At 42.2% G+C, this 20631-nt stretch overlaps 1 protein-coding gene across 2 annotated transcripts in view; it reads right to left on the reverse strand.

Annotated features, from left to right (window-relative positions):
- Positions 1 to 1297: 1297 nt before the first annotated feature.
- The window catches only part of mcc (MCC regulator of WNT signaling pathway), a 63728-nt gene continuing 44394 nt past the window's right edge, over positions 1298 to 20631 (reverse strand). For both annotated transcript variants that reach the window (XM_080726564.1, XM_080726565.1), the window contains exons 10-17: positions 16474 to 16614; positions 14602 to 14702; positions 12055 to 12241; positions 10123 to 10357; positions 9699 to 9911; positions 6905 to 6996; positions 3309 to 3431; positions 1298 to 2713 (exon numbers count right to left, since the gene is read on the reverse strand). In XM_080726564.1, coding sequence (XP_080582690.1) covers positions 2533 to 2713; positions 3309 to 3431; positions 6905 to 6996; positions 9699 to 9911; positions 10123 to 10357; positions 12055 to 12241; positions 14602 to 14702; positions 16474 to 16614 — 1273 coding nt within the window. In that variant the 3' untranslated portion in view covers positions 1298 to 2532. The remainder of the gene's footprint in view (positions 2714 to 3308; positions 3432 to 6904; positions 6997 to 9698; positions 9912 to 10122; positions 10358 to 12054; positions 12242 to 14601; positions 14703 to 16473; positions 16615 to 20631) is intronic.

The raw sequence follows: 20631 nt of genomic DNA on the forward strand, positions 1-20631 counted from the left end.
GCTGTGAGCTTGTATATCTAAAAGCACAAAATAATGCATTCATAATTACATTCATGGGGGCCCCGCGGTGAATCCTTGTACCCAGGGCCCAGAATTTGGTGCGACACCCCTGTATATATCCCATAACTTTCATAACTCTGTAAAATCCTTTTGAGTGTAAACATGTACTCTATATGTACTGTAAGTATATACTCTCAAGAGTGAAAACTGCTCAGGATTTTATAACATATCTATGACTGGACCAGGACACAATTGTTGCTGTAATCATTCAATGTTCACATTTATATTTATATAAAAAACACAATGTACATATATGCAAGTCATTCAATAATACAAATGAAAACTGTCTTTGGTTAAAAGAAAACAAGGTTAATATCCTGACACCTACCACTGCGTATTACACAGTAAAATCCTCTCCTGTATGCATTTTGTAAATCTGAGTGTTAAAAAAATGTAACCAAATGGATGGTTACATTTGTACAATGGTCCCTCGGGACTCTATTTAGTGCCTTTTTGTTTTCACTCTACATTAAATATCTTACAAGCCCACAACACGTTGTGGCATGTTGTGAGCTTGTAGATTTGCTATTTTCTGCCGGAATATGGTGCTGGGGTCTAAGTGGTGAAATTAACAGGATAATTATCTGGATTTTACAAGTAAATATTATAGTCTGGCATTTATTTTCCAGTAAAACAGTAAGATACAATCCAGGCAATGTACGTAACAGCGTAGTGATATTGGGCAGTGTGTGTGTGTGTGTGTGTGTGTGTGTGTGTGTGTGTGTGTGTGTGTGTGTGTGTGTGTGTATTGTGTTAGGAACTAAGTTGATAGTTAGGAACCAAATGGACCCTTACAGGTATACAACTCTGAGAAAGTACAAATGGAAACAAATGGACCCTTCCCGGGGATCGTACAGTATGTAGGTACAGGCAAATCTGTAATCTTAGTCAAACAAGGTATGACATAACTCAGATTTAGCTTGAAATCTTAACAAATCCTTCGCCGTTTCTTTTGATGATCTTTAGTTAGTTCAGAGTATTGTGTACATGACATGAATGGTCAAGTTATCTCAGTGTGCAAAAATGTTGTAATCTCAGATATCAAATTTAAATGAAACTCTTCTTTTATGCATGGAGCTTAATTTGTATAAGCCTGAGATTTTGCGATGCCAAATTACTTCGTTTAGGAACTTTTTTTTTTCATCTTTCTTTTTCAATTCAGTACGTTGCTGTTTGGCAGAAACCTCTTATCTCAATATTTTATTTGTTGTTTTGATTTTTGTAAATGAATGCCCTACTTCCTCATACTACAGTGTCACAAACAAGTAGCAACAATAGCAGATCTACAAGCTCAAAACGTGTCACATTTGCTTGTAGATCTGCTATTTTACCTGAAAATGAACAGTATTGGTTTCTAACCGACAGCAACAAAATATATATTTCTTATTCATTGTGCAACCCTACAAATTAGTCCTAGCTGACCCAGCCGTTGTGACCTTCTCAAATAAGATAAGACTGCCCACTAAACGGAACATTTATGCAGAACTGTTCAGGTTTTGGCAATCATGATCGTTAGCCTAAAGAATGAATTTAACTTCAACAGGCAGTAAAGTTACACTGATATAAAATAATAAGTTGTCCAACCTTAAGACAATAAAAGGCATACAGTATCAAATAATTAGTGACACTTTAGCGTAAACTGTGTTAGACTCTGGTAAAATAGCCTTGTAAAAGATGATACCAAATCGTATAATAGTGCTCTTAAAAAATATTAAAAAATTACACAATTCGTAATTTGTAGTTCATAATAGTATAGTGTTGAAATGCCATCCTTCTCTTGTCTTCCCTCCGGTTTGCATCATTGTGCAGTGAATGCACACTGTGTCCATCATCCACCCAGTAGGACCACAGGAAGGAGGGAAAGACCTTGTATTCAATCACACAGACAGACAGACAGACAGCCTCGCTGTGGGAGTCCTCCGTACTGCACACAGAGAGAGGTGTGATCTCTCACAGCTCATGGCATTCTCTATGTGTCACGGGTTCTAAAGTAGTCCCTGGTTGTTCTGCTAGAACAGAAACCCATAACACACTGGCATCCCTCCGTCTGCCAGTCTGTGCACACAAGGGGCCGTCGCTGTCTTTACGCAGGGTATGACCATGGGAATGGCTCTGGAGTCGCAAACACTATAGACAGAAATGAAGGGGACAGTTTTGTTTCTTTCGTGCTTTCTGCAAGACTTTTCAGCACAGGAGGCTCGGTGAATCCACTGAGGGAGCGAATGCACTCGAAAAGCCTCTCTTTGTGTGCCTCGCCCCAGCTGACGCAAAGGGATATCATTCATAAACGTGTTATCCTACAGTCTTGGCTCGGCACCATCCCGACTTCAACATCAACTCTCAACACCTCGAGGACAACAAACAACTGCTGGTCCATCACAAGTTACACTTTCCCGTGCTCGCTGACAGACCGCGTCTTGGTCCTCTCCGCGGGGCCTCTGCGATGTGCGTCCGTCTCCTCCCTGCGTGTCCTCATAGCGACGTCTCGTTGGTGTGCGGTCGCGCGTTCTCCTCCTCCAACAGGGCGATGCGCTGCTTGAGCATTCGCACCTGCGTGTCGTGGCGCTCCACCATGCCCATCATCTGGCCCTCCATCTTCTTTAGCTTGCTCTGGTGTTTCTTCTTGGCCTTCTCATAGGCTGCTACCAGGTTGCTGCAGCGCCATCACACCCAGACAAAACAATACACATGTGTTAGGACGTATCAAACTCAGACAGGTAAAACAATACAGATGTGTCAGGACGTATCATTCCAAAAGAGACTGTAGGGCTGTCACGATTATGCCATTTTACATGACAATTAATTGTCACTCAAATGACTGCGAGTAACGATTTAATTGTGTTTTTGTTGCTGACAACTACATTTCTGTTTGGCTTGTAGGCTTTGAAGTTGCACATGGCAGATATTACACATAACCTAAATTAAAAAAAAAAAATACTGAAATAACATTGCTAGTGGAAATAGCCGATATACAAGCTCACAAATGCGACGCGTTGTTGTGAGCTTGTAGATCTGCTATTACCACTATTTTTGAAAATGTTTGAAAATAGGCCTATATGAACATTTTTAAACATGGAAGCGATTATGTCAAATACCGTAATTGCGATTACATGTATGTCAAAATAATTGCGATTATGTCAAATAATTGCGATTAGACGATTATGTAATAATTGTGACAGGCCTAACTGACTGATCATTTCAATCAACAGAAACAAGCAGGATGGATGCAGAGTGTGATTCTTAGTCACCTGTTGGCCCTCTTGAGGTCATTGACAAACTCAGAGCTCTGCTGATGTCTGACCTCGCTGCTTTTGGTCAGCCTCTCCAACGCCGCCACCAGCTCCTGCACACGACACTTCAGTTTCTTCTCCCTGACACACACACACACACACACACGCACGCACGCACGCACGCACGCACACACACGCACACGCACACGCACACGCACACACACACACACACACAATAAAGCATTTTTCAGCCCAAAGACCCCCTAGCGGAGAAAGACCCCCACTACATATTGTATATCGTTGTTGTCGGGTGGAAACCTTGTATGTCCACAGCAATTCGTTTTGTATTTATCATTTTAAAAATGATTTAAACAAGTGAAAATAGCTGATCTACAAGCACACAACGGATCTACAAGCACACAGAGGCATTGTGTGCTTGTAGATCTGCTATTTTCTCTATTTTCTTTCTTGTATGATGAAGCGACGATATACTGTATATATGATATAATATAATTGTTTTGCAGATTACATTTTTTCATAGATTTCATAGATGGCTACAGACACTTGTTTGACAACACTATCATTAGTGTATGTTGGATTCATGTCGATGTGGATTTTCAGACATTTGAACCACGTAAACAGTCAATACTTATTAAACTTGACCTTTCACTCTGTACTCGGTCTGTTCTTTTCCCCCGTCTATGCCAGTGGCGTAGCCATCATAGAGGCAAGGGTGGCAGCCACCAACCCAAGTGGGATCTCGTCTTCGGAAAAACACCTCCGACAATAGATATTGTTGGCTGCCCCATTTGCACCTTTTCCCAAGCTACAAAAGAGTCCAACTCTGCAAATCAATGTGTGACCTGTTAAGTACTGTAATCTGTAGACATGGGCTACTGTCAGATGTCCAAACAGACTTGCGACTACTAGCTTGTGTGTGTGTGTGTGTGTGTGTGTGTGTGTGTGTGTGTGTGTGTGTGTGTGTGTGTGTGTGTGTGTGTTTGTGCTCACTTGCTACAGTATGAGTGACAATGTCACAACTCACAAGTTGACATGGAACCAGTAGATTATCAAGTCAACACAGTATATGGTGCTAGTAAAGGCTGAGCGAGTGTGTTGTTAGTTACTGTTTTATGGTTGTTTGAATTTATATTTGGGAATCCACAAGACTGCCGTAAAATAACAATTAATTCATTAATGAATAAAAACCACCCCGAAATGTAATTGCTGAACACACCACTGCTTTACGCCAAACCTCTTTGGTGAAAATAGACTATCTACAAGCTCACGATGACTCTCGCTGGAAGGTGTTGTGAGCTTGTAGATCAGTTATTTTTTACTAAAGTTCTCCACAGAATAGGGATGCTAGGGTTCAACTGGATTGACCCTGTAGTAATTCTGAGGACCCCCTGTTGAAGACCCCTGACATAAAGCTATCATTTCACTATTTCACCTAATATATTACTATAATAATATAATAACTAATATAAACTAATCTACCGTATTCACCAGAGATCACAACAGGTGATCAGCACAAACAGAAACTTTATTGGCTCTCTCTTCACATGGTGCCTTGAACCCTGATGCCTGAAATATATAATATAATAATAATATTGGCCCCACGCCTTGGGTTGTTTTTTCACAGTACATTTGCACATACGTGAAATGTATTCTCTGCATTTTACCCATCCTATAACGACTAGGAGCAGTGAGCAGCCATATGTGGCGCTCGGGGAGCAATCAGGGGTTAACACCCATGGGGCCAAACTCGTTCAGTAACGAGACAAGGCCACTGGAGGTCGCTGTGCCAAAACTCAGTTGTCTGGTTGAGAGACGAGACAAAGGGTTAACTTTGCAGCGTGCATGTTGTGTGCCCTGTGAAAGACCCTGGTCCATACGTCATAACGTGACTCGCACAGAAGCAAAATGGTGCGTCTAGGCTGCATAGACTCCCATTCTATGCTGAAACATAAAAACAGCGCTATCTATGAATAAGGTGCAAAGAACGCCAGGGAAGCAGAGATCTGCTTGTTTTCATGGCGACACTTTACCGCGATGGTCGGCCCCGGTTTGGATTTTAGTTTTGCGAGTGTTTGCAAACAAATCGATTATCTTCCTCAATCGTCAGCGGACACTCACGTGCACACTAGGGCTTCAACATTCCTCAAATATTACATTCGAATATTGGTCTTAGAAATTGGCCCGAATATCGAATATATTCGAATATTAAAAAATAAATAAAAATAATAATAAAAAAATTATAATAATAAAAAAAAAACATTTTTTTTTTAATCATCAATATTGGCCATGGTCTTCAGTTTCAAAGAGATTTATTTATAAAGCTGATGAAAATTGTTTTACACAAAAAGTAAATGCAATTAGGCTATAAAACTATTAAAAGCAAAAAAGTAAAGTAAATAGCCACTGTTCTCTGTTACCATTATCAAAATAGATGGGTGTGTTGCCAAATCTTGTGAGAGGAATAAGCAACCAGGTCTATGAAAACAAGCCCAAAATAAGTGAATATAGGCCACATGATTACTTTAAACCTATATACATTGGCTATTTGAAAACAGCTGGTCCGATCTACAAGCTCACAATCACAACCACCATTATTTACAAGCAACTTTACAACAAAAAAGAAACAAGTCCAACATGGCTTATAAATATCAGACTTGGCAACACTGAGACATACGTTCCTCTCCTCTACTCCTCCACTCGCAGTCAGTCAGTCAGAGACAGCCACTGTCTGGCTAGGCTACTAGAGCCTATGTTGCAAATGCATGCTGGTGTAAGATCAATGAGGAGAAATCTACAAGCTTAAGCCTGTATCAGAGTCGGGTCCGCCGCGGTGGAGTGCCGTGTAGTCTTTTTGAGCGTTAACGTTGTAGTTTTATGACTCAAAAAGACTACACGGCACCGCGGACCCGACTCTGATACAGGCTTAAGCTGTGGTCACCCTGCTATCTGCAACAGTTTGTAACTCACAGAGCCACAGCCAGAGGGTGAAGCTAACGTTAGCAGCTTCTCATAACAACGTGTGATGAGACCTCTAGAGAGAGCGTCCAGAGTTATGTTTCGTAGTACCACCGTGGATGGCGGGAGTTATGTTTCGGTAGTACTACAGTGGATGGCCGGAGTTATGTTTCGGTAGTACTACAGTGGATGGCCGGAGTTATGTTTGGTAGTACCACCGTGGATGGCCGGATTTTTTTTTTATTTTTTTTTTACTTTTTTTTTTATTTTTTATAATTCGAATATTAATTTTTATGATCGAATATGCATTTTTTCCCCATATTCGACGAATATCCGATATTCGAATATTAATTTGGCAGCCCTAGTGCACACGCACGAAGCTTCCGAGGCTCTTCAAAATAAAGCGTAAGTGAACGGCGGCACCAGCAACAGCTAGAAATGTTAGAAACCTTGGCTCCCATTGTGTTAAGAGTCGCTCAGGGACACATAGCTGCCTGACCGGAAGTCATACCTGCGACAACCAGGAGCTCTGGCTCCCCAGGCAGGCTCCCTAGCCACTCAGCTACTGCCGCCCATGTTTTGCTTGAAAGCCAATCATCTTAGGCAAACGACACATCATCCAAAAACAAATAAATTACCGCTTGAGTGCATTTGTCAGTTCTGCAGCCAGGTCGCTGTCGTTCATGGTTCTGAAGTCTGACAAGCTGATGGCTGGAGAATCTCCTCCTTCCTAGAAGACACAAAAACATCAAAATATGGCTGTGAATTGAAAAATGTATGTTACTGGTTGATTCCTAATGTACTTTGCCACATGGACCTTCTATCGTCGTATGGAGCAAAACACTAGCTAGGTAAATAGTTTTGCCTAAGCAGTCATGCAAATCACATGCAGTTGTTTGCACCATCTGAAGCAACATGCACAAACCCACTTTGTCCACAAGAGGGCAGCAATGTATGTGGAAAATCTAATGCTAGCAGGCATACCTATAAACCTAACACTTGTCAAACAGCAACATACTGTAAATCAGTGTTTCTCAAACTTTCACATTTCAAGGTCTCCCCTTAGTATACAAATAGAAACAATACCGGGTCCATTTGGTTCCTATCTAGGTAGAGAGACAGAAGGACAAGGAACAATTTGAAGCCATTCCATGGATGGTGACTACAGTAGGTCATATTAAGTGACCGAGACCAAAGGGTTTCTGATGGATGGCTTGCCATATGCCAAATGGGGGATATATGAGGGGGAGAGGAGAATGGATGGGAAATGAGGTAAAGGGGGTGGATTGCTGATGATGGTTGATTTTATAGTGACAGTGACACTTTGGCTAAGTGCCTTTGCAGGGCGTGGACGACTGCATCAAAGGTTACGTGTCTGAAGTGTGTTTGAGCCTGTGCGTATATGTGTGCATTGGTTCCTGTGATGAATTGCTCTGATCATAGGATGTGACAGAATGGGATGATGTCACAGGTACTGTAGGATGGCCTGTGTGTTGTCACACGCATGTCCTTAAAACATTCTAAGATCCCAGGCCGATTCTACGAATGTCTTCTGAAAGATTTGAGATTAAAAAAAATTGCTTAAAAAATATATACAGGTATATTCAAAGATTTGCACACAAGATTTAAAAAAATATATATGCGCTATGAGCTTGTACATCTGCTATTTTTGAATATCCAAAGAAATTTAAATTGATATATGCTTTCCCGATTTTAATGGGTTAAGAGGACTGAATGTCCTCACATGGATAGGAAGATCTGTTGCAGCATGATCCCAAGTGAAAAGATTGTTGGTTTACTGTGCACTTGTATAAGATAGTCTACAAGTTTTAATTTCATTTTGAATTGAGCTCTGACAAACAGCTAGACCATTTACTAGCATATGTCATCAAATTGCAATAACATCATGTGGCCTCACTGAAGCAATGCGATAAGAATTCAATTAATCAAATAATTGAGTGACAGAATATTAATCAGACGTTTTTAGTAATCAAATAATTGAATGACAGAAGATGAATCAAACATTTTTAGCAATCAATTAATTGCTTTAGTGACGCATCATCTGCAACATTCTAACATGGGCTATTAGAACTTCACCAACATGTGAGTGCTTGTCTTTGTTCCAGAAGGCAGCTCTCCAGTGCGGCAGACCGCAGCCTTAAATCCTCAGGCAGGACCCATCTGGCAGTCTAGACTTAAGAGTAAACCTGACCTCACCTTTGCCATTCGGGTCTCAAGGGTTTGGAACAACCTGCCTGAGGAGATTATTCTGGCCATATCACCGTCTTCTGTTCTTTTGCACGTCTTCGAAAAACACACTTTTATAAACTAAACCCTTTAGGCTTTTTTTTATTCCCATGTTGCATTTATGTTTTTTCAATGTATCGTTTCATTCTTTTTCTATGTTTGTTGATGCTTTGCTGTGAGATGTTCTGTACCATTGTTCTGGCAACTGTGGAGCACTTTTGTGGGTTTGTTTTGAAAGCTGCCCTACAATTTAGGCATTTAGTAGACGCTATTAATCCAGAGCGATTTACAATAAGAAACGACAGCACAACGTAATACATCAAATGCATAGAAATAGTGAGCTTGTATATCTGCTGTTTTTCAATGGCTAAAGTATAAAATAATTCCAGGTCTTAAGGCGGATTCACACTGAGGTCGATTGCTTTGAACTGTTCCCGAAAACAGTTGCCTGGTCCCCGCTGACCAGCATTCACATTGACAAAATTCTTCTGTGCCTGGACTCCCTAGAGTACACTTCATTCAACTGTAATTGTATTTGTGTGACTCCGGGGGCGCTGTTGACTATAGGCCTTTGGGAGATCTAAAACATCATGTCACAGAAGAGTATCTTGTCAGAATTTAGAGCGAATATTAAGGTTTTACTGTGTTCCTGACGTTATCTTGAGTTGTAACAATAACAGAACCACAATACACAACCAAAGAAGTGTGTGCTGACTGTTTTTGAAACATCGCAATGTAACGTCGTCTCTAATCATCGTATAACAATAACGTCACTGGTGCATCCTCGGTATCTTAATAGTGACGTCGCAGACCAATCCTTATTTTATTTTAATTTTTGAGAAACAATGATTTACAGTATGTTGCTGTTAGGTTTATAGGTATGCCTGCTAGCATTAGATTTTTCACATACATTGCTGCCCTCTTGTGGACAAAATAAAGCAGAAGCCTCACCACTTCCTTGTTTATGGAATGATAGCTTCACATTGCAGAGCACCATTCTCGAGGACGCATCATGTGTCTCCAGACTACCTTCAGAGGTGGTCTCGGGTACGGTGTTTTGGGGAACATCCTTCACACTAACAAAACATCTGCCAAGTAGTCTCGAGTACGCACCCGAGACCTGCAGTGTGAATCCACCCTTAATGTGTCAAACCAGACCGTTTTGAGTGCAGACAGACAGCTCACCTTGGCTCCCGAGGACTTGTCCTTGCTGCTGCTCCCCGTGGAGCCCAGCGAACGCCTCCGCTGCTCCTGCTGCTCCTCCACCTCTGCCTTCAGGTGCTCGATGTGCACCAGGTAGGCCTGCTCCTGCGCCTCCCGCGTGCTCAGACGCAGCTCCACCGCCTTCTTCTCCTTCTCCAGGAGGTACAGCTGGGCCTTCAGCTCCGCCATCTCCTCCTGGGAGAGGAGAGGAGAGGAGTAGGTAATGGGACCGTTTGAAAATGTTCATGTCACGATTATTGTGATTTACGATATTATCGCGATTATCAAAATATATCAATCCACAACATCCATTATCCTGGGGCGGAACATTTGCCAAAAGGTCAATGTGTTAAATAGCAGTTAAATAGTAATAGTAAATTTTGCCCAAGGTATGTTCCTCCTATACCTTCATGGCCATCAGCTCCTGCATGAGGACGGCGTTCTCCAGGTCCAGGCGGTGCGTCTCTCCGCGGGGCTTCACCTCCAGGCTGAGCGGGTCCACGTGTACGCTCTCCAGGTCCAGCATGGTGAGCTTGACAGCGGCGCGGTCGTTCTTCAGCTGCTGCACGTAGTCCTTGAGCCGCTGCTCGTCCTCCTTGGAGAAGTCTGTGTCGCACGAGCTGGCCGTAGAGCTGGTGGTGCTGCACAGCGCGCAGGCATGGAAGGAGAGGAAGAGAAGAACCATTTAAGACCAGGAAAGCATCTGTGTCACTTAACATTTTAACCATGTTAAACATTATTTCATGCTTTGGCTATATAGCAGATCTACAAGCTCGTAGCTCTAGATCTGCTAGTGTGTGTGTGTCACTCTCCTCAATACACTGGTTATTACCAAATCACAACACAAGGCCATAACACATCAAATATAAGGTCTCAAACACAATATCTGACATGTATTGTCATAGGGACCATTGCTGCACCACTTAGGATTATATCTGATCAAATAATTGAGGAAGGAATCGGATGCGGAAGTACATAATGTTCAGCGAAGAGCAAGGAGGATACCAAAATGAAAAACACTATCTGCACAATGAGCTGCATAAGGGGAATGGAAAAAAGAAAAAGATGTTCATGATAAAGTAAAGAGTACAAATGTATAAGTAAATAATGACAAAGTACACAAGTTTAATTTGAGTTTAGTGATTAATTCTTTGGATTATTTTTCATTTATTTTTCCATCATACAGTGAGTCACACTGAGCTCAGGAGGTGTTGCTGAGCACATGAAAGAAGAGATACCGATATCGACCCATGCACACTGAGGTACAGTATGATCCATGCACACCCAGTATGCCTTGGGCATTTATGCACGTCTGTATGATATAAAAAAAAGGCCAGTTGTGCACTCTGCACATTTCCAACCGCATGGGAGATAGTGAAATGTCAGAGAACTGTTTTCCAAAAGCTCTGTGGTAACTAGAGATGTAACAATATATTTGTTTCCTTCCCGATACACATAACTTGATAATCGGTTGATACCGATTATCAATCCGACACCAGTGCAGCTACAAATGAATATGATTATAATGTAAATAGTACAGAAAGAGTATAAAACAGTCAACTGAAGCAATCAAAGTGTGAAATATCATCTTGTGATAAATGACGTGGTATGGGGATTGGCATACTCGCAAATACCGGCATTTTAGGCAGTATCGGCAACTCTAGTGGTAACACATTGTCTCCCACATCGTAATATCACATTTTCAGGACCAAAGGATTTGACAGACAGAACCTGAAAATCCCATTAATTATTGCCATTAACACAAAGAAAATGAAGGGCATCAGACTGTAAAATCCCAGAATTGAACCCTACAGAGCAAGGGTCTTCAACAGGGAGTCTGTGACCCCTAGGGGGTCCTCAGAGTTACTACAGGGGGTCCTCCAAATCTTTGTGTGATAGAAACCTTTTTCTCCTTTTTAATATTAACCACTTGAACCCTAGCGTCCATAATATATTCTGAGAACTTTAGCCAAAAATAGCAGATCTACAAGCTCACCACGCCTTGCACTGCGAGGCATTGTGAGCTTGTAGATCGGCTATTTTTGGCAAAGAGCTTTGGTGTAGAGGGGAAAGAGTAGCCTAGACTAAATACAGAGTGAAAGGTCAAGTTTATTATGTATTGACAGTTCAAGTGGTTAAATATCTGAAAACACTTAACATGAATCCAAAATACACTGATGATTGTGCCGTCAACCGATGAAACTATATGGTAGCTATGGGTTGCGGGGGTCCCTGCTTCATCTCTCTCTTAACTAAGGGGTCCCTTGCCTGAAAACATTGAAGACCCCTGCTACAGAGGACTATTCCATCTGTGAAACCCCTTCTCTCTCTCTCTCACCTGGTGTGGCTGTTGGAGGACAGGCTCTCCCAGGGCTGGACGGTGCAGCCGCTGACAGTGAAGGCCGCTCCTCCGCAGCTCCCGTCCAGGCGTGTCAGAAGGTCCTTGGCTGCGTTCTCTGCCGTCTTCCTGCTGTCCTGGGCCCTCTTGAGTATCTGGCTGGTGCTCTCCTCACCACACTGATCTCCTGTACACACACACACACACACACACACACACACACACACACACACACACACACACACACACACACACACACACACACACACACACAAAGTGACACGCTTGAGAGCTTGTATATGCCTCTGTGGAACCAAATAAGTGCCGAACGAGAACGTTTATAATCCTTGAGTCTTGCACAGACGCAGATCTTTTTTGTAAATCCATGTAAATGAATGCAGCCATTCACACTGGCCGCACACGGAGGCTCCACTCACACACACACTTTACAAAAAATGTCAAATGTATTGATCAGGCGCCCCGTTGTGACCAGGATTGGCGAGAACAGTTGTGCACAAACCTGACCTTTTTTGGTGGGTTCCAACTAAGCGTTACACATCCTTTGGTCTGGTCTTTATCTGTCACTATAATACTCTTGAATCTCATGTGTCCAAAACAGTTACTCTTGAGGAATTTGATCCAATGGATCCGATGTAATGATTATTTAGTCATACGCTCTTGTTAATACCTTTCATTGGTGTAATATTCATAAGAACCCAAAGACACACTTTCACTCTTATTATTAATTTCTTCCAAAAATAGCAGATCTCTCTCAACGTTCACATCGCAATGTATTGTCTGCTTGAAGATCGGCTATTTTCTGCAACTTTTGTGTGACGCTGCAGTATGAAGAAGTATGGCATTCATTTCTGAAAATATAAATAGTAAAAATATGGAGATACACGGATTCTTGCCTGACAGCAACAGTATCATTATTTTCACTTATCTGCAGAGCACAGGGCAGTGGCAAAGTGACTCAGTCAGTTCTCATTACCAGAAAATATTTTTTGCTCAGTGGAATGCAGTTGTCATTGTGTTTTATGAATAACCCCCACAGCCTCTAGTCTAAAGAATAGCTGCTTCCCCTGCCACACAATCACCTAGCTGACAGCCATGTTCACAATTGTTCTCATTAGCTGTAGTATTGAGCTGATCCATTCATGCCCAGCTCAAGCGAGAATGTTGTTGTGAACACACTCTATTCACATACAAGGAGCTCTATGGCACTATTTGTTAAATTTCTGTCCCTTTTTTCCATTATTGAAACATCTCACAGAGACCCATTTCATTGATTCAATTAATTAACGACCAAAAAGATATTGTGGTTAGCTAACAAACAGCCAATATAGAAAGACCCATTGATAAAAGCATGGCCAAGTGAGTGTCACTGAAGTGAGATAGATCATTAAAGATGAACCTCTGGATCGTGGCTCACAGTGGAAGCCACCAGCTCTCCTACAGTACATTTCCCTCTGTAATGTCTCCGTTGATGTGCTTATCCACCTCGTCAGTGCCACTGTATAGAACTGCTTTCTACTGCATTCAGACTAAGGTGGATACCTTAGTCCCTCCACACACACAGCCAACACAACGCTAGTAATAATATATAATATGACTTTTTGTTTTTATTATATTATTGTCACAATACAATGTTATTGTCCAAACAAATATCGATACTGAGTTATTTGGCCGAAAACATTGTGATATTTCACGTCCATAATATCTCAGCCACTGTTGCCTCACAGAAAGAAGGCCATGCGTTACTACTACTGGCATGGCCAGTAATATCACTGCATAGATATTAGCCTGGAATCTCTGTATGGAACCTGCATTTCCAAGGGGCTGATTGGTGCCCCACATCTTCGGGGCAGTGAAATCCAATCACAACCAAGCATCCGTTGAGGGCTTCTTTTTTTGTGCACTGGCAGATTCGTCTGGTTTCTAGGCTAGTGGGTTTGCACCAGATTGGGGTATTATATTTCTGTGTGGTCTTTGCGTGTTCCCTGTAAATGTGAATGTGGGTTTCCTCACCACACAAAGATAAATGAGGGACATACTCCTGCCTCAGGGCTATAGAGCTGCGTGGTCCCCGGGCACTGCTCCATGGCTGCCCACTGCACCGTGTACTGTACTAGTTAGCATGGGGCAAATGCAGAGGACAAACGTTTCCACTGGAATCAATGAAGTGTAACTTAACTAAAAGCGTTATGTGGTGGAAATGTGGTGGTTATGTGTGCTAGATTTTCAGGCAGCCTTCAAATCTAGTCCTATAGTGTGCTGATCAGAGCACCGAGTTATGGCCATTGGAAGAGTTAAACACTGCTGTTAAACACTGCTGTCGTGCCCCATACGGTGTGTTTGCAATTCGTTTGTTTTCTTGATGTTGGCTATTCTCATGCCAGACCCCTGAACAGTGTTTGTGCCAGCTTTGGTGCGGATCAAGGCAACAGGGTGCCTCGCAGGTCCATATGTTACGTTTGTGACGCCGTCAACCCTTCACCGTCGGTCCACAAACCGAACCGAAATAAGGACAAAGTGTTTCTTTACCTACGGAGCCCACTCCAGCTGCTCTGAACTGTCCCAGGACCAGATTCTGCTCGCTCTCTGCCAAAGCCAACAGCAGTTCATAAGCCTCGATGCACTGCTCACTGGAAGACACGCACGCACATGCACACACGCACGCGCGCACACACACACACACACACACACACACACACACACACACACACACACACACACACACACACACACACACACACACACACACACACACACACACACACACACACACACACACACACACACACACACACACACACACACACACACACACACACACACGTCAGATAAAAAACACACATACACAGGAAATGGGGTTGCAGAACAGAAATGGTTCAGACAGCATCCTTCAGACAGTATTTGCAGTGCATTGCAGATTCTCATGCCTACACGTCAAGCTGCATGCACTCTCCCACGGCAGCACTAAACTCATCCATACCAGTTTCTGAAAGGGCTAATAAATGTATATACATACGCGTGTATACTATACATATATATATATACAGTATGTAAATGGTACACACACACACACACACACACACACACACACACACACACACACACACACACACACACACACACACACACACACACACACACACACACACACACACACACACACACACACACACACACACACACACACACACACACAATACAGTATACAGAAAAGATAAAATAATTACCCACACAAACATGTATTTTAAATGCACCTTAATATTAGACAGACAGGCAGATTCCTACACTTTCTGCAGACTGGATCTGTTAATCTCATTAAAACCCTGACTGTAGGCTTGGCTAGGACATACCTCATCAGGTACCACATCACATAAAAAGGCAGAGGCCCGTGGCAAGCACACTGGCGTAGATGAAATGCTAATGAGATGCTAATAAGGGTACATCTATACAAGCTAAGAAGAAGAAATTGAAGAGGGGATATGGGTTTAACTGTATGTGGGCTTTAAAGATATTTCTGCCAGTTAGCCGACTCAGTTGAGAAAATATATAGTAGGTGACACATCCATGATTTATGGGTTGAAAAAAAAAAACGTAGAATATTTTAAATTGAGTCAGAATCCTGTATTGTTGTGGAAATGTTGCTAAGTGAACCTATCATTTATCTTTTCATTGTTCAAACACTCACTGGTTCTGGCCAGACACTTCCATCATTATAATTGGACCAAAGCACATCACTTTACATGTCATGATATATGAGATGTTATACTGTACTGTAGGTTTAAGCCTAACTTTGTAATGTCATGTAATGAATTAACTCCAACATAAATAAGCTCATTAATATTCTGGCTAAACATCATGTCCATGTTTGTATATTGAAGGGACATGATTTAGAAATTATTATAGACTACTAGAGTATAATCTTTACATGACCAGATGTTGTATTTGTAATCAGCTAAACGCATGACAAGACTGAAAACACACAAAACTAATTCCCTGTCCCTATCTCTACTGCACTGTGTCTTTTTTCCCTTTCTTGCTGCTCCTTGCAGAATATAATGTGCAGTATGCCCCTGTTGCTGTCAGGGAGAAATCCTCTATGTCCCAAACTGTTAGAAAGAAACAGGGTTCCAATTGATCCAATGCAATTATGAGATTTACTCACAAGCTCTTAATACTTTTCATTGGTGAAATATTGGTAAAACCAACAGTGCAACCTGAAATAAAGGGTGACCAATAGCACTGATGTATATGGAGAACGAAATATGGACCTTCAAGGTTTCCAACCGACAGCGGTGTTACGTAATTCATGTGACTTCTTCCCTGACATCCTTTGTGTGTGACTGTGTGTGTGTGTGTGTGTGTGTGTGTGTGTGTGTGTGTGTGTGTGGTACTATACTGTACCTGTACTGCAGTGCCAGTCTGAGAGCAGTGGCGTTAGACTCATATTTGCCCACCAGCATGCTCATCCTCTCAGCGTTGCCCTTACACTCCTCCAGAGTGATGGTCAGCAGGTCATTCTGAGACTTCAGATGTTCAATGCGGCTAGAGGACACACACACACACACACACACGCACACGCACACGCACACACACACACACACACACACACACACACACACACACACACACACACACAATCACTAACATACAAAAGCAGTGCAATGGCTTCAATACAATATCACATATCATCGCTGTCGGGCATAAACTGAGGTTAAAAGGTGTCCCACAATTTAAGTAGCAAAAACATTGCAGACCTAGGGTTAGGGTTAGGGTTACTCTACAAGCTCACATTGTGAGCTTGTAGATCCTCCGATTTTGATTAAAAATATATAAATAAACTAAAGAGAAAGTGGTTAGGAGAGTCTGTGGGTTTTATGAATATTGAACCAATGAAGTGCCGTTTTTAATTTGGACATACAAGGTTTCCACAGAACAGCAATGATGTATAGCTAATTTAAAACCGATGGCTTTCCAATGCCTCTCAGCGTTATCATTTGGACACCTCAGACCTCCGCATGCTTGCTGCAGTCAAGACAGAATAACACTTCTTCTCTCATGAATACATCAACGTAATAAATTGTGAAGCATTTGCGGGGACTCATCGGGATTTCTGTTTTAGTACTGATGATAGCAGTGATAACCTTAAAGCCTTGTGCATTACTAAGGCAAACACCGTCATGACTGAATGAAGGTATTCATGGTGCTCGGCAGAGACTGCTGCAGTGCTGCAGCCTAAAAAAAAAGCCCCATTCATGGGGTTGAGAGGTGGAAAGCTGGCACTTGTCAGTGGTGGTAACCACCAGCGGTGGAAAGTAACTAAGTGCATTTACTCAAGTAGTGTACTTTACCATTTTTAGGTATTTTTACTTTACTGGAGTACTTCCAAATTTCAACACTTTAATTACGTTTACTGTGTGATGCGACGTGTTTTCAAAAGAACATTTTATACATATTATGCCTTGTGAAACGGGACATTCTGCATAACGAGTAGCTTTACTTTTGTGGTACTTTGAGTATATTTGGATGCCAACACTGTTTTATGCTGGACTTGTAAGTCCAGCATAACACAAGTAAGTAAGGGCAAGGGTATAGCTACATTGCAGTATTGATACGTTTACTTAAGTAAAACAAGTGAGTACTTCTTCCATCACTGGTGGTGTAACCACCATGTGTGGAACCTGGGTCATGGGATGTCAACTGTCCAATATTTACCTCTACCACAGGGGTCTTCAACAGGGGGTCCGGGACCCCTAGGGGGTCCTCAGAGTTACTATAGGGGGTCCTCCAAATCTTTGTGTGATAGAAGATTCTTTTCTCCTTTTCTATACTAACCACTTGAAGCCTAGTGACCATATTCTGAGAACTTTAGCCAAAAATAGCAGATCTACAAGCTCACAAGGCCTCGCAGCGCGAGGTGTTGTGAGCTTGTAGATCGGCTATTTTTGGCAAAGAGGTTTTGTGTAGAGGGGAAAATGAGCAGACTAAGTACAGAGTGATAGGTCAAGTTTATTAAGTATTGACGGTTCAAGTGGTTAAATATCTGGAAACACAAATGTAGATGAACCCAAAATACACTGATGATTGTGCCGTCAAAAGATGAAACTAACCTATATGGTATCTATGGGTTGTAGGGGGTCCCTACTTCATCTCTCTCTCGACTAAGCTGTCCTTGGCCTGAAAACGTTGAAGACCCCTGCTGTACCACATTAACGCTAGCGTCCCTATCCTGGGTTATTTACCTCTACCACGTGAACGCTAGCGTCCCCATTCTGGGGGCGAACATTTGGCGGAAATAGCAGATGATCTAAGATATTTAGTTCAGATGGAAAAGGGAGGGGGACTAGTACAGAGCCTTTCATATACAGTATACTGTACATATACATAGGGATATATTCACATAATTGTAGATTATTATTTAGATTTTTTTGTACTGCAAAATATAGGTCTGTTTTATTCCAATGTTTACAGTACATTACCTCCTTTAAAAAAAAAGACATCTAGAGCAGAGGCAATCACCTAGAATCTAGGGAATTTTTTTATCATTCTATTCTAGGTCCCAGATGAAAAACACATGGCTTCAATGCGCATTTATTTACATACAGTAATTATCACTGATTGGGCCTTTAAACAAGCCAGTATACCAGTTACTGCTTGCAAGCTGCATTTGTCATTGTACCATGTGAAACACTTTAAAACAGTATTGAAGCTTACAGTAATTCAAAGTCAATCATGGTCCACAGAACCAAAATTTCTAGAATAGATAAGGCTTAAGTTGTCCAAGATCAGTGACAATGGCCATGTTCACATGCACACAGTATACTCAGATACGGACTCTTATCCCAGCTATGGTTTTGTTCTGAACAGAGCTCCCTGCTTTACTTATATCTTTACCAATATCCTGGTTTCTATGAGCCTCTATATGAATTAACAGTTTTTTTGTTGTTTTTTTAACAGTGAACTTTGAAATGCTTGCTAGAGCAGTAAGGTAGTCCACTCAACAGCAAGATGTTGGTTCCAGTGATAAGTAGTGATTTTATTGGGCGGACATAGCCGAGTCTGGGAATTAGAAGGCAGTTGGTTCGATCACCTGAAGGCAAGACACTTCTTACCACTAATCAAAGCCACCTGAGTGGCCATCATCTGGGTCAAGCTGTAAAAACTACCCCCCCCCCCCAACACACACACACATTTTGAACCACAAACCACATTTTACAATCAGGTTTTTCAAAGCCAGTAAAATGGCATATGTGTATCGGGTATTTATTTTAAACGTGATGTGGCGTTAACATGCACCTTTATCGAGTAGCGTGAACCAGAGAATTTTTCATCACGTGGGTCGTGTCAACTAAATAGAACTAACGCGGACAGTTTATGCTGGCAGATGGGCGGACCCGGCGAATCTCTCCGGGAGTCTCCGGCCAATAGCATGTGTTCTCCTCCCCCCACCCCCCTCTGCTCCTCTGCTCAGCGCAGAGAACGCTGCTGCGTCATGGCGTCAACAAATTCGGTGCGACGCCGTTCTGATTGGTTAGGGAAATTCGACACTTCCTCCAACAGTGATTTTAACGCGATCACCCAGGCTTATTTTTCTTTGATCGCCAAAATAAGCCTGGGTTTCCGAGGCTAACTAAATAGAAATATTCAAAAGGTTAGAGTCTTTTGTTATTCCTTTAAATTATGTTGATTGTCTCCACCAGCCGAAGGCATGGGGGAGAGTATGTTTTCCTCTCCATCCGTGCGTCCGTCCGTCCGTGCGTCCTCGCAGTTTGTGAGCGCCAAATCTCAGTCGCCGTTGGCCCGGTCGCTGCCAAAGTGAGCACACACATTCCCTGGATGCAAATCTAAATTTTTCAAATGGGCCTTTTCTAGCGCCAACTAGTGGCCGATGTTTGCTAAACACATTTCTGTGCACTACTCTTACAGATTTTGTCCGAAAATCCTACAAATCGGTAGGCAGTATCTCGACAGTCATGTGATCGACACGGATCTGTCCGATTTTGCATATTCCATCCTGATTGGCTAAGATTGGCTTCCAAAGTTTGTGGGATTGAGCCGTTTTGAACAAAATGCCTCAAATCACAAACGCAAAGTGCAATTATCATGAAATCGCGCACACACGTTCCCACTAGGCCGAGGAAGAAATGCCACTTTAATCAGCCTCATGGTGGCGCTATAACAGCCCGATTTGTGGTTTTACCTATAACTCCACCGATCAGTTTCAAACTTTGTAAGCGCACTCCCTAGAGGCTAAGGATAAACCTTTGCCCTGCATTTTTCACATCAGCCTTTTATAGCGCCACCTTTGGGCCGACTTATGTAAAACACATTTTTGGATATTACTCCTTGAGATTTTATCCAAAAATCATGCAAATCGGTACACAGTATCTCTATAGTCATGTGATCAAGTCCGATCCGTCTGATATTTCATATTCCATCCTGATTGGCTAATATTAGCTTCCAAAGTTTGCAGGATTGCTCCGTTTTTGAACAAAATGCCTCAAATCATCAACGCAGCTTGCGATTACCGTGACATTTGCCACACATATTCCCACTAGGTCA

The sequence above is a fragment of the Nannobrachium achirus genome (genome assembly GCF_963921795.1).
Source record: "Nannobrachium achirus genome assembly, chromosome: 5".
Lineage (NCBI taxonomy): Eukaryota > Metazoa > Chordata > Actinopteri > Myctophiformes > Myctophidae > Nannobrachium > Nannobrachium achirus.